Source organism: Erigeron canadensis, chromosome 5 (assembly GCF_010389155.1).
Source record: "Erigeron canadensis isolate Cc75 chromosome 5, C_canadensis_v1, whole genome shotgun sequence".
Classification (NCBI taxonomy): domain Eukaryota; kingdom Viridiplantae; phylum Streptophyta; class Magnoliopsida; order Asterales; family Asteraceae; genus Erigeron; species Erigeron canadensis.
Genome location: NC_057765.1, coordinates 37,560,573 through 37,574,931, shown reverse-complemented (window position 1 = coordinate 37,574,931; position 14,359 = coordinate 37,560,573). Strand labels below are relative to the sequence as shown.

The following is a 14,359-nucleotide window of genomic DNA, read 5'->3' as shown; positions in this document are numbered from 1 at the left end:
CCCTAGATCGACTTTGCAAATTTCCGGAAGGTTTTGGAGGTTCTAACGCCTTCCGATCTTCATCCTTGGTCTAGATCTTTATCTTTTGTTTATCTTTCTTTTGTTGAACAGTGTCTTTCATCTTTTCAGACTTTGTTATTCCATTAATAATGTTAGGCTAGTAGGCTGAATACTTGTTTTGATCAATGTGATAATGTAGACGCTTATTGTTAGATTGTGTTTATTAGAAGCTGTTGAAGTGTGTTTTACTATTTATCGTAGATCCATGTTTATTAATAATTCATATTATAATTGGTTTTATATATGAACATATTAGTTACTGCTATTTGTTTTTTCAAACTATTTTCAAATTGAGTCTCTCGCTGAATATGCCGTTGCGGCTTTTATTTACTTTTTATTGCATTGGTATAATAGGAAATCGTGACAACCCACACAACCGCTAGAATTACACATAATACTATACTAGGTAAAACAATGCGTCCCTGCGAATGATCCTGTAACTTATCACTAGACTATACTGTATTGACCAGGTTCTCTGCTCGTTAGTGTGGTTGTGTTTTAAGATAGTTACTTGTACAACATTTTATAAATTTAAAGACAAAAATAAAAACCACCATCAGTAATATAATCTAATATGAGATCAGTGTTAGGTCTTTTTTTTTTAAAATTTAATTAATATTTTACACCAAGTGACACCATCATATAAAGGTAAAATCCTGCATATATTATGCAATATGAGGTGTAGACCATGAACTCTTATATAGGATTCAAAAAACAAATTCCAATATGTGTCACTCCGGATAATTAAACTCTGACTTGAGGTAAAATTGGTGATGATTTCATTAGGGTATTTTCATGAATTTAACTTTATATAAGTACATAAGTAAAGGGGCAAAAGTGTACACAAATAATAGAGGGTTTATTTTTTCGAACATCACTGAATTGAAATTGTGAACAACCAAACCAACAACAACAGAGAGCCGCGCGCGCCTCCACACCTCTCCCACCACCACCGCTTCCCCAGCCGTCTTGTTTCTGCTCAGGTTATCCCTAGTTGTCCGTCAAATTACTTATATACCATATATATATATATACAGCTGAAATCTATATTTCTCCCTTTTTGCAGCTGAAATTTGGCTATCCTTTTTTTAAATTAAGGGTTTAGGGTTTAAGGAAAATGGAGTCAACAAGAACAAATATAAGTGACGTGTTGACTTCTTTTAGTCCTTCATTAGACTTCCTTGCTATCAGCTCTGGTGACGGTCGAATTAAGGTAATGCAAATCTTTTCATCTTATACATATACATACATATATATATATATACATGTGTGTGTGTATAATTATAAATATATTGGCAGATTATCTGATAAGTGTTTATCTTTATACTTAAATTGAAGCTTTTTTGATAATTTTAGCTTATAAGCCACAAAATTTGAGGTCATTGGATGTTTGCTTTTTCGATATAATGATATTTTTATGATGTTTATATGATTGTTGTTTTTTCAGATTTGGGATACTATTAAGGGCCAAATACAGACGGACTTCGCTAATATCGTGTCAACTGAGGAAACCGACTTTTTTGCTAAACCTGAAGCTGGACATCTTTCGGTTGATTACACTTGCATGAAATGGCTCAGCTTGGAGAAAAAGGTTTACTTTAGTTTTTGATATTAGTGTTAATGGTATTATTCTATTTAGTGTTTTATTGATTTTACTGCATGTTTTGTCAAATATATCGTTATTGATTACATGAAGTACGTTTGATTAGAAAAAAAGGAAGCTGCGAAGTTTGTTGCTTATTTTAGGAACCGGGGGTGGCGATGTTTTAGCATTGGATGTGTCGGCTGGCCAGTTGAAGTGGAGGGTTAGTGATTGTCATCCTGGGTGAGTATTAATTTTTTTAATTTGTTGATGTCATGTTCTGGTAAAAAGAATTCACACTTGTTTTTATGATAAATTTTAGACTTGGCATGTGCAAGCTTTGTGTTTTATCTAGTCAATCATGTTTACATCACATATATATAATGTTAAGCAATGATACTTAATTGTGATTCACCAAGGTGGTATACAGATTGTAGTATATGTTCTACATACATTCATGTGAATGAAGTTATAACAGGGATGCAAATTTGTAATTGCCACTTCTTAATACCTACTTGACACTTTGATAGTTCAAAGATGATATTGTCATTTTAGATATTGATGTGGATCAATATGTGCAGGGGTGTCACTGCTATATCATCTCCTACAGTGGGATCGTGTGTATATACTGCTGGTGTTGATGGGATGATATGTAAACTTGATTCCATGACAGGGAATTTGTTGGACAAGTTTAAAGCCTCTTCGAAAGCCATATCCTCAATGTCCGTTTCATCAGGTATACATCATTTATGATCTCACGATTACATGTTCATGATTTCAAGTCATATTTACCACTACTCGGAAACTTTTGGAAAGTTCTTGTGTACCTTAATAGTTTAATGATTTCAAGCTTTTTGTTGACAAAATGTTTCATGCATTTGGTTTGTGTGCTTTTTGTGTCATTTGCTGATGGATGATTTTTGAAATTAGATGGCAAGCATCTAGCAACAGCAGCAGGTCAATTAAAGATCTTCAGGTGCTCAGACAATAAAAGTATTCAAAAGTTTTCTGGCCATCCTGTAAGTTATTCTAGATTTATTATTTTGTTATTATAACAAATAAATATATACATGCACCTCCACTTTGATTCTTTGATTGTCCAATGCTTAGACTTTAATCCCATATGCCATATATCATAACAGGGTGCTGTTAGATGTATGACATTCTCTGATAATGGTAGATATGTACTTTCATCTGCTATTGGTGAACGATATGTTGCAATTTGGGAAGTGGTGGAAGATAGCAAAAAGAAATCATCTTGTTGTGTTCTTGCAATGGACCATCCGGCCATCTTTATAGATAGTAAGTCGTATGGTGTAGAAAAGTTAGGTCTATCTGTACTCGCCATTTCAGAAATGGGTATTTGTTACTTATGGAGTGGAACTAATATTGAGGAGTTACACAAATCCAAGTCAACAAAAGTCATGGTATCTTTAGAAGACGAACTATCTAAGAGTCACAAGGGTGCACTCCCCACCATATTCTCTGCAAAATTACAGACTTATTCAGAACCTTCAACCGGGCATGTTTTTCTTTCCCATGGTTTGCTAATAAAACCGACGTTTGAGAAAATGTCAATACAGTGTGGTACTGACATAAAGCTAACCAGTTCTATGGATGGGATTTTGTTACCTATGACCCAATCTCACAAGTCAAAAAAAGGGTTACAAAACCAGAATCAGAGTAAGTTGCTTTTTCTTGGGCACATTTTTGAATGCTACATTTAGCTATCTGCATTTTTGTAATGTATTAACGACCTTCATATTTCAACAGTAACGGCTTTAGACCGTGCAAATACTGAAGGCGCGTTACTTCCTGTTCCCAAGATATATACCGTTGACGTAGAGAACAAAGCTATGCCTTCAACTAAAGGTATAATATTTAAAATAAAATGCATTTGTAATTGTAAGCATTCGTATAGATAATTATTTATTTATTTTATGTCAGATGACATGGAAGTTGATAAAGTAACTGTATGCCTGGAAGACCGGTTAAGAATTGAAGGCATCCTCACAAGTGATACAGATCTTGCATCTAACACAACTCAGTTATCCAAGCTTTTGAAGGGTGTTGATCTTGAAGCTAATATACCACAAAAACAGGTTTCTAATTTTTTATATCTTTTGCGAATATACTCCTTTTTCGTGTTTAAATTCTGATTAGTTTGCTAACAGATGAAAGCAGCTGTTTCATCTATGACATCAGATGATGCCTATACATTGTTAAAAGTATTGCTGACCATGTGGCAATCAAGGTTTGTTCTTATACTTCTATACTTTTTCATTTTCTTAATCATGGTTTGAGTTAAACATAGTGCTTTGATTTTTATGTAATATATTTTGTCACAGATCTATAAATGGACAATACATTCTTCCATGGGTTTGCTGTATATTAGTGCATCACAGCAATTATGTTAAATCGGAAGAACCAGCATCACAATTACTGGATTCATTGTATAAGGTATTAGTAACGCGCTCTTGACGATTTAGCATTTTGACTCTGTTTATATATGACTCATATATGACTTACTAAACTTTTTTGATATTTAATAGTTTACAAAATCAAAAGGAGATTGTATTCAGTCTTTACTGCAATTGTCAGGACGTCTGCAACTTCTAACAGCACAGGTTATTTTCTTTAATTGATTGAGTAAAACTTCTGTGTAATATGTACACGTTTTAATATTAATTTGGTATCCAATTTTGAGCAGATCAATAAGGCTGCTGACAAAAGTCATTATTTGAAACAAGAAGAAGAAAGTGAAGATGAAGATGAAGAAGATATACTTTATGATGAAGAGGATGAGTCATCGGAGAATGCTAGTGATGACAATAACTAGGTCAGGTTTGGACAAAATTTATGTTTTGCTTCTTCATTTGATATCATTTTCTCCGTTATGTAGAGATGGTATTTATTTGGACTTTTGGAGGTATATTGGTAGTGTATTGATCTTCCTACCATTATCACATCTTCAAAATGAGCCAAAAACAGTTTTGCCTTCAGAATTTGTAACTTTGGTGTCTGAAAGTTCTCCTGCATGTTTAACATAGATGCGAGATTATAAATAGCAATATGCATTTGCCTCTTTATTGTCTTTTTTTTTTCCGAGTTCGTGTAAGCTGGTCTTGTAGCTACATTTACTGAAAGTTAGCGAAGTAAACAGTTGTTTTCATTATTTCTCTTATTTTGTGTGATATATTGTTTCATTTAGAACTCCTCTTGGCTGCAACTTTAGCTTCAGTAGTAAAGGTGGTAATACTGACTCATTTACCATCTGATGGGTCAATTTGGGTTGTAATTTTATCTGAAGTGAGTCGTCTTAGATAACAGGGGAATGTGTCAAAGGGGGTGAAAGTAACTCAAACTATATGGCTTATACACACAACCACGTACTTTGTTTTATAGAAAGATATAGATTATTGTTCTAGGAATGTTAATGTTTTTGTGATCGTAGTTAACAATGCATTATTTAGAGACATGGACAGGGAAATCTTTGTGGGCCGATCTGATATGTTCTATTTTGAGTTTTTGACCCTTACTATAAAGTGATCCATTTTAACCCAGATCTGTTTTGTTTGTTACCTGGTCTCTTAGTTTATGCTGCCTTCAAGAAATATGTATAACAAACATTCTTTCTATATCCATGACGTTTGCAGTTTTGCATGCCGTTTTTACACACCGAGAACTTTTATTGTAATGGAATTGCTCCATCTGAGGTCTACATTATTGCAGCTACTGGACAGTATCGAATTAGGAGAAGACTGGTTAGCATTGATACCCTAAATAGTGGCTACCGTAGGACTTGGGTGTGGTCCTAGTTCCTTGGTCTCCCTACTTTTGGCTGATTGATACTTGAGAAAAAAGTAGCAAATGGTTTAGTTGCACATAAGATGTCCCGTTCCGATTATCTGTTGGCCTGTCATTGTCATCTACATGCTATAGCAAGTTTGCTTTTGACTATTGGTCTAACATTCTGTAGTGTCGAAATTCTGTCTTTGAGGCATTGCCACCTTAATTTTGCGATTCAAATTCAGTCCACATGATAATTGTATGTCATTCAGAATTTAAAATAAAGACAAGATGGGACCCATAATGCTGTTCAGGTTGACCAACTGAGAGAAGATAACATAAACTTTACATAATAGAAGAAAATCTTTACGTTTAGAATTCGTATTTCCCTTCAATACATTGACATAGTATTTGAGATAAAGACATCATCCTCAATGGGAATAGGGAACATATTCTTTGTGCACTAACAACCTAAGAATCATGTTCTTCACCATCATTGCCACATGTCTCAATGGGAATATTTTACTTTCATGCGGTGTTAGTCAATTGGTTAGTTATCCTCCATTGGAGCAAAAGATGCCGTTTTCCGTATGAATCTCTTTGTTTAGATGATTGTACATCCGTTTGGATCTTCATCACCATAAGGTGATGAAATGTCATCATTAATGTTGCTACTGTGGTAATCGCCATTGTAATGCATGTACTCTGGTGGTTCTAGTCTGCTGTAGTATGTGCGCAACGGAGATGGCTCTGGTCTACTATTTTGTGTGTATTGTTCTGGGAGGTTGTAATATGTGTCTTGTCGTAGTGGCTCAGGGCGATTGTAATGTATGTATTTTCGCTCTGGCTGGCTGTAATTTTGTGGTGCGTCTGTTTGGTTCTGTTGTCGCGGGTCTGTTCCCTCTGGTTGTCTATAAGGTTGTGGAGGTGTCTCTGGGCGTCTGTAAGGCTGTGGAGGTGGTTCTGGACGACTGTACGGTTGTGGAGATGGTCCTGGACGCCTGTAAGGTTGTGGAGGTGGATCCTGGCGGCTGTAAGGTTGTGGAGGTGGATCCTGGCGGCTGTAAGGCTGTGGTGGTGGCTCCTGGTGGCTGTAAGGTTGTGGAGGGTGCTCTGGTCGGCTATAAGGTTGTGGAGGTGGCTCCTGCCGGCTGTAAGGTTGTGGAGGTGGCTCTGATTGGCTGTAAGGTTGCGGTGGTGCTTCTGGTCGGCTGTAAGGTTGTGGAGGTGGCTCTGACCGGCTGTAAGGTTGAGGTGGTGCTTCTGGTCGGCTGTAAGGTTGTGGAGATGGGTCTGGCCGGTTGTTGTAAGATTGTGGTCGTGACTCTGGCCAGCTGTAATGTTTGTACCGTTGTGGTTCCGGCCAGCTGTAAGAGGTGTACCTTGGTGATGGCTCTCGTTGACTATAAAATGTGTGTAATGGTGGTGGACGGATATATTCATATTCAGTAACATATGGAGTGGGCTTATATGTGTTATAACTATGATTCACATAGATAGGTTGTGGCTGATCATGTTTATATCCTTGATCATATTGGCTACTGGGTCCGGGAAAGTGATCTACACGTCCGCTGTAAACACGAACATTATTATGATGGTCTGGTGGATGATGGTATACAACATGAACCTCTTCCCCCTCTCTCGAGTCTAAAGGTTGTGGGCCTTGTGGCGGCTGGTTTGTAAATTCTGTATGTTGAGGTGGTATTGGCGCCATATCTGGAGGATCTGCTGGTGTTTGCTGTGGCTCGGTAACAGGGGTTTGTTCTGGTGGTGGAGCTTCTTCTCCTGGAGGGTGGTTTGCATTGTCTGGAGGTGGTCCATCTTCTGGCGTCTGCTCTATCTCTGTAGATTCTGTATGTGAACATATGGTGGCGGTTTTTCTTGTTTTCTTGATAGCTCTAATGATTTTTTCAGGGTCTGCCCACCCGATTATCGTCAACTTCTGTTGAGGAAGATCGATATAGATATCATATATACCTGAAAACCATAATCGTATCAAATTTACAATTAGGAAAAAACCAATATACAAAAGATTAATGGAAGGTAATTTGAACCCACCATTGATGCCATGTAAAGCTTTCTTGATCTTTTGCACACACCCATTACAGTCCATTCGAACCTGTATCTCGGTCACTTTTGGTTTCTGCATATTAATATGAGAATTTAGAACATGAACTGGTGAAAAGAGTTGCATATTCTGAGATGGAATGTTTAGCCAATACCTCTAATTCTAGAACCATGGTAATGGGAAAAATGAGAAGCCAAAACAAGGTGGAATGAAGGAATCATAATATGTGACATATATGTGAGCATGAAGAGGAATATATATAAAAGGCATTGGGTGTGGGACACCCAAAGAATCTATCTTGTGTTTGTGTGTGGGAAAAGGAGTTTATTTTATTCTTTTTCTATTTTCTAAAAATAACAAAAACCAAAAGATGAAAAATGTTTAAAAGGTAGTAATTCGACATGAAAAAACCTTCCTGGAGAATAAACTAACCAATTTGGCTCTTATATGGAATGAAGACATCTCTCTAATGAGGGTTATGGTTAATTCCCAATATATATTATACATTAATAGTTTAAAATCATTATTAGAAGATAATTATCTGTATATAAAACATTTAACTTGTGTTAACCATAGTCTTGAAGGAATGTAATTATAACAACAATATTTAATCCTATCAAAAGCAAAATATGAAGGAGATGAGATATAAATCATCAATCTTCAACCGATAATAAAAATAAAGGGGATATAAAACTGACTTTAAAAGTCACACGTACTTGACATTTTTTTTGTTTACAATTTAATGTGAAACAAATTATTTGTTCATCAAGGGAAAGAATGTATTTAACATCTACCAATATATTAAAACAGGATTGTATATTTTTTTGATCAACACTTGGCACATTCCTTGCACGACATGTGTCAGTTTTGGTGTAATTAAAAAAAGATTCTTAATTCAAAATTATCTAATTGTAATCAAATATTAATTTTTCTTTAAATTTAATATAAAAATTATTTTTTTTCGACACTTGGCTCATTCCTTGCACAACATGTATCACTTTGGTATAACTAAAAAAAATTCTTAATTCATAATTACCAAATTGTAATAAGTTATTAATCTTTAGATTTAATATATATATATATATATATATACCAATTTGAACTATATAATTTTTGATTAATATATTAAGTTTCCATATAGATAATTTATAAAAAAATTTTTAATAATGTTAACATCAATATGGAATACAACTATCTTAAAAGATAAGACATATGTTAAATTTTAAACATCTAGTTAAACAAATATATTATGGTTTCATATAATATGTGAAAGGTTCTGTATCAAAAATTAGGTATTTAACAACCACGTCAACTGTATTTTCTATATAAACATAATTGTATCATCAAACATTATATAATCTGTATATCGTACGGGTGCTAAGACTAGTTATCATATAAATTCATCAAACCTTTGTCAATATAAAAAGAATCTTTTTTCTAATCCTTCTTCAAATTACTACTTAACATGTGATAATTAAAAATAAAAGAAAAAAGTCATTTTTTTAAATGTTTTTGGCATTATTATATGCTTCTGAACGTTTCATTAGACAATCCTAAAAAGTAGTATACGATTCGTATGTAGCCACCAATTCCTTTAGAAAGGATTGATGTGAGGCCGTTAGCTCCAGCCAATAAACATGACCAGTGAATGTGCAACGAATCTTGTGTAAAGATAAAAAAGAAAAAGAAAAAGAAAAAAAGGCATAAAAACATTTAAAATGAAAAAAATTAGAGGAAGACAAAAAGGAAAACCCTACCATCTACAAAAGATCAAATCTAATCATAAAATTTATAAACTAACCAAAGTTTCTTAATTTACTTTAATTAAAATCATTCTTTCAAATGATCGACTTCAACTTTGACTTAAAAACTAATTGTTACACAAATGTGTTTTCTGTTTACCTCGCTCTCCAGCAAATAAGTGATTAGTGCCAAAATTGCTTCAATCTATATTCATCGATAGTAAGTATAGTTCTGCCTAGAAGCAAAACAATGTACCTCAAAGTTGATTGATTATCAACATTGCATTTGGCACAATAAGTAATTAGTTTCATTTCATATCAAGTGAAATGTGATAAATGCATACGATGACATATAAAGGTTAGCATTCAAGTAATGTTTAACATGCCAATATAGGGTTAACTCTTTTGATAGAGTTGATATTATTATTCAAGAAAAAGTTTAAAGTTAATTTATGGTATTTCGCTAGAAGATGATTTGTTTTCAAAATTTTTGGGCTAAAATCCCGTGGATATATTTCATATTTTGGCCTAAATAATTAGGAAATCAGATACCAGAGCCCATACCTTGATGTCGTTCACAAACACACACATAAGTCCATTTTTACTTTTGCCCTTTAGCCCAATATCAACCTTAACTGGATCTGTGGATAGCACGCCTACATGGCTACATTCTAGTCCGCACAATATCTATCCTCCCATTAGTCCGTGCAACGTTGTCACTTACACGAGCGTCAACCCGACTAGTGACTGGTCCTTATATTTTTATTTTATTTTTTTTAAAAAAACAAGTGTTAAATTGTTTATGATTCCAATCTCATAAGTAACATCTGGTCAATTAGATGAAACCAACTTTTCTATTTAAAAAAAAAACATAACATTCAAAGCTATAACACACTTATTTATGTAAGTTGTGAAATTAGTTCCTCATGTCATATATTTATATATACGTAAGTTGTGAGATAAATTCCTCATGTTGCAAGTTCAAGCTCACCCAAACAACAACTATTCCTCATGTAGCCGTTCGGGTAGACCCCAATGCCTATGGAGTTTTCCAATTATAGTTTCTTTTCTGATTGCTGAATGTTCAAATCTTGTCATACTACAAGTTTGGTTATGAGACCTTAGCAACGTTATGTCCACTAAGATCAGTAGATTAAACTCTTTAAAGTGTAACCAAGATTAGATCCTGAGTTAGGCGTACCAAAATTGGGGTTGTTAGTCAATTACCCCTTCTGCCTTTTTAAAGAACAACTAATTTTAAACATCATTAACAAAATCATATCATCTACATTAAAGCAACCTCTGAGTTTCGGAACCACTTAAACCAGCAAGTGAATTTGATGTTCAATCTTCCTAGGAAAAAATGTCGAAAGTTTTTCTAAAGGCTTTTTACTCTACTAAAAAAAATGTCAAATTCAATTGATTAACTGTATGTCTGTATGTACTCAAAAAAGGACTATTGATTTTCATAAGTTACACACCACCATCATGATCTACTACGATATACAAGATTTTTTTGTAAAAACACTAAAACTTTCCAGCGACGGGCCCACAGAAAAATCATGTGTAAGTTACACATGTATAAGTAACTTACACATGTGTAACTTAACTTACACATGATTTTCTGGTGGGCCCGTTGCCGGAAAGTCTTAGTGTTTTTACAAAAAAGTCTTGTATATCGTAGTAGATGATGATGGTGTACAAAAATCAATGGTCCTAGTTGGTCCTAAAATAAGAGGTGGTCTCAAAATATCTCACCTATATATATTATATATATATATATATATATATATATATATCTATAATCCCTTATAAAGCATATTGGATTAAGAAATTAAGCATTTTTTCATTATTCCCGAAATACCCTTAATTACTTTTTAACACTTTTCATATTTTTTTTCCTAATACACATTCTAATGCATGATATACCATACATCATAGCCACAATACATCAATAACTTCTACAATTTACCGGCGCCGGCACCACCGCCGTTGCTCACCACCACCACCTGTTATCTCTAAAGTTTCAAACTTACCCTTCCACAAAAAAAAAAAAAAAAAAAAAAACACATCTTAGAAACACATCCACACAAACAACAAACTCACCGGTGTTTTTCTTTATTTTTCTACTAATGCCATCGGCGCCGGAACCAGATCAATGTCTTTTTTTTGTTTTTCTTGCATGTTTCGTATGTGATCATCATATATATATATATATATAATAGAAATAGAAGTTAAATCCGAAATACCAATTGCCATTGGTTATTGGCTTTATCATTTTCCTATTGGTCAATATATTCATTCGGGTGATTTTATTGGGTATTTTATGAGATGCCCAACTAAACATGGTCAATTGGCTACAGAGCTCTAATTATAAAACTATTTTAATAAAAAATTACTAATATAATAGATGAGATCTAAAAGATACTATATAATTATATTAAAATAAAATTTTATGTTGAAAGTCAGAAAACACAACCTAATAATCCAAAGACTATTTTAATAATTCAGTGTTCTGTGTTGGTTGGTAGTACTAGTACGTATTCCAGCATGATCTGATTCAAGTCACGTTTAGATGGCCAAAGTCTTTGAAATATGCTTTTTAAGTGTTTCATGTTAATTTTATGAAAATGATCTTTATATAATTATTTTTTGTTATATATAAGAGCATCTACAATGGTAAAAAGCTTTTAAAAGTTTTTTTGGACAATGTGAAATTGCTTCAAGATTATGGAGTTTAGTTACTAAATGGTTTCAAATTGGGCCTATTTCTCTGCAAGGGCCTACTAATATCATCATTTATATCGATAACATGCATGTATCCAAGGATAAGAAAGATATTATTGAGGCTATAATATATTGTGTATGGTGGTCGATCTGAAAATATAGAAACGAAGAGGTTTTCAACAACGGGAAGAATCGCAAGGAGTTCCTGTATGATCTCATTGTTACCCAGTCCTATATGTGGTATTCGTGTAGATGCAAAAAGAAACGAATTTTTTGGGTTGAATGACTTAATTACCCTCTTCTTGTTCCGTAGTTTTGTCGTGTTCTTTGAGGCTTGTATTTGTAATTTATGTGTACTCTTGTATTTTTGGGCTCTCTAGTACTTTGCTGGTGGCATTTTATTTTAATATATTGTCGTTCTAAAAAAAACATTTTTATTTTGCCACCTAATTATCCATCATATTCAACCTATTAAAAAGTCATTTTTGCAATGGAAAAACTTTTTCTAAAGCTTTTTTTTTATCACTGAAACAAGAAAAAAACTTTTGATCAAAAGGTTGAGAATTGTCAAGCTATTCATCAAAAAAGCCTTTGTACCCAATGGTATCAACTTTTATAAAGACTTTTCTTTCAAAAAAAACTTTTCTTCAACCCAACATTGGAGATGCCCTAAATAGTGAAGTATTCATTTAAAATTTATGCTAAAACCAAAAAACCGGATAAAACACTGTGACCTGAATTTAACACAATGTGTTTTATTTATGTTTTTTATAAACACAATGTGTTTTTATTGTGTAATCCAAAAATACATTGTGTTAAGTTTTAAATCACAGTCTGTTTTTTATAACGTGTGAAAATCATAAAATTGTTTAAAAACACTGTGATATGAACTTAACACAATGTGTTTTCTAAAAAAAATTTAAAAACACATTGTGTTAAAGTTATATCACACTGTGTTTTGACCAGTTTTCTAATTTTTCACAAAAAAATTAGTTTTCAAATGATCACAACCCTAAAAATATAATATATTCATAAAAAGGTTGTATTAGAACATTTATCTGATACATTTAAATTTATATATACGGTAAAATGTGCAATTTAGATATCACTACCTTTATTTTAAAGGTATTGATATAATCTCTTTTAACTTACATTTTTAATAACTTTTAAATTACGTCACAAAAATACATGAAAAAAGCAAGGATAGTGCGCCGGAATGAAACAAACTATGCCCAAAAAGTTATAGCGTGCACGAACGAACTAACGTTTTTTTTTATTGTATGCATAAACTTAATATAAATGTTCAAATCACAAGGATTAAAAGAATTATTACAAGGATTTTAATTATTATTAAGAGAATTATTATTATTTTTTAATTAAAGCAGCATGGTTAGATCAGTGGTAAACATCCTTGTCTCTGGAGACAGAGGTCATGGGTTCGATCCTCATCCATGCAAAGGTTGGAGGGTCTTTTCTACCATTTAGGTAGAAACTGGAGGCAACCTCTCTACTTAGGTAGAGGTAAGGTCTGCCTACATCTTAACCCCCCATACACTGTCGAGGTATTGGGGCTCAAAACCCGCGGGGAGGCGGCACTGAACAGTTACTTACTTACTTTCTATTACAAGGATTTTAATTCAAAAGGATATAATTATTATTTTTGTTATAAAATGTGTTATGTCTTTATTTTCTTTTTATGTAGGCCAAAGTACTTTTTTCGTCCCTGTGGTTTTTCGAATAAGAACTTTACATCCTCGCCGTTAATTTTTGGCTAAAATCGTCCCTGTGGTTTGCATTTCGTCCTTGGGTCCGTTAACCCCCTCACGTGCCTTGCACGTGAGGGGCATATATGTCTTCTTACCCATTTGTTCCTATGGTTAAGTACAAAATTTGTCCTTATGGTTTGTCATTTTTGCATTTTTCATCCTTGAATTTAACAAACTTTCAAACAAAAATTTAATGAAAAATCAAAACAAACTCAAATTAAAAACCTATATATACACCTACATATGAGGATCTAATTTAATACCGGCCGGTACAACTAATTTAATTTATTATTATTATTTTTGTAAATGTTATAAAAGTTACTACAATATAACGAAAATAGTCAAACTATAATTAGAATTCACTCAAAAAAACAAAAAAAACAAATAGGTACTTTATAACAAATTACAAAAAATAACATTAAAGTATTGTAAAAATATCTTTTAAAAAATTTAAAAAATAAAAAATGTGAATACCGGAAGTACCGGAACGGTAATACCGAAAATATCAGAAATAGTTGTAGCGGGGTATCTTCCGATACCGGTATTACGGGTATACTACCAGTATTTAAAATATTGTATGTACGTGGTTGCATTTGAAAGTGATTGAGCATATCCTCAAATATAG

At 33.2% G+C, this 14,359-nt stretch overlaps 2 protein-coding genes across 5 annotated transcripts; one reads left to right on the top strand and one right to left on the bottom strand.

The window, feature by feature from the left end:
• Window positions 1–934: 934 nt before the first annotated feature.
• Window positions 935–5,662, top strand: LOC122600594 (WD repeat-containing protein 43). Of its 3 annotated transcripts, XM_043773341.1 has the most exons (14): window positions 935–1,043; window positions 1,127–1,273; window positions 1,508–1,651; window positions 1,770–1,885; window positions 2,224–2,378; window positions 2,573–2,661; window positions 2,785–3,325; window positions 3,416–3,514; window positions 3,590–3,744; window positions 3,817–3,896; window positions 3,991–4,102; window positions 4,195–4,269; window positions 4,353–4,481; window positions 5,299–5,662. In XM_043773341.1, exons 2-13 carry the CDS (start codon window positions 1,178–1,180, stop codon window positions 4,479–4,481), a joined length of 1,791 nt encoding a protein of 596 aa, XP_043629276.1. In that variant the 5' UTR covers window positions 935–1,043; window positions 1,127–1,177; the 3' UTR covers window positions 5,299–5,662. The 3 variants fall into 3 exon arrangements, with proteins under 3 accessions (XP_043629276.1, XP_043629274.1, XP_043629275.1); XM_043773339.1 differs by lacking the exon at window positions 5,299–5,662 and having other exon boundaries at window positions 4,353–4,817; XM_043773340.1 differs by lacking the exon at window positions 5,299–5,662 and having other exon boundaries at window positions 942–1,043; window positions 1,159–1,273; window positions 4,353–4,817.
• Window positions 5,663–5,755: 93 nt separating this feature from the next.
• On the bottom strand, window positions 5,756–7,696 carry LOC122600595 (extensin-like). 2 transcript variants are annotated; one of them, XM_043773344.1, is made up of 3 exons: window positions 7,654–7,696; window positions 7,490–7,574; window positions 5,756–7,408 (listed from the first exon to the last, which is right to left on the bottom strand). In XM_043773344.1, exons 1-3 carry the CDS (start codon window positions 7,669–7,671, stop codon window positions 6,036–6,038), a joined length of 1,476 nt encoding a protein of 491 aa, XP_043629279.1. In that variant the 5' UTR covers window positions 7,672–7,696; the 3' UTR covers window positions 5,756–6,035. The 2 variants fall into 2 exon arrangements, with proteins under 2 accessions (XP_043629279.1, XP_043629277.1); XM_043773342.1 differs by having other exon boundaries at window positions 7,490–7,691.
• Between the last annotated feature and the right edge of the window lie 6,663 nt (window positions 7,697–14,359).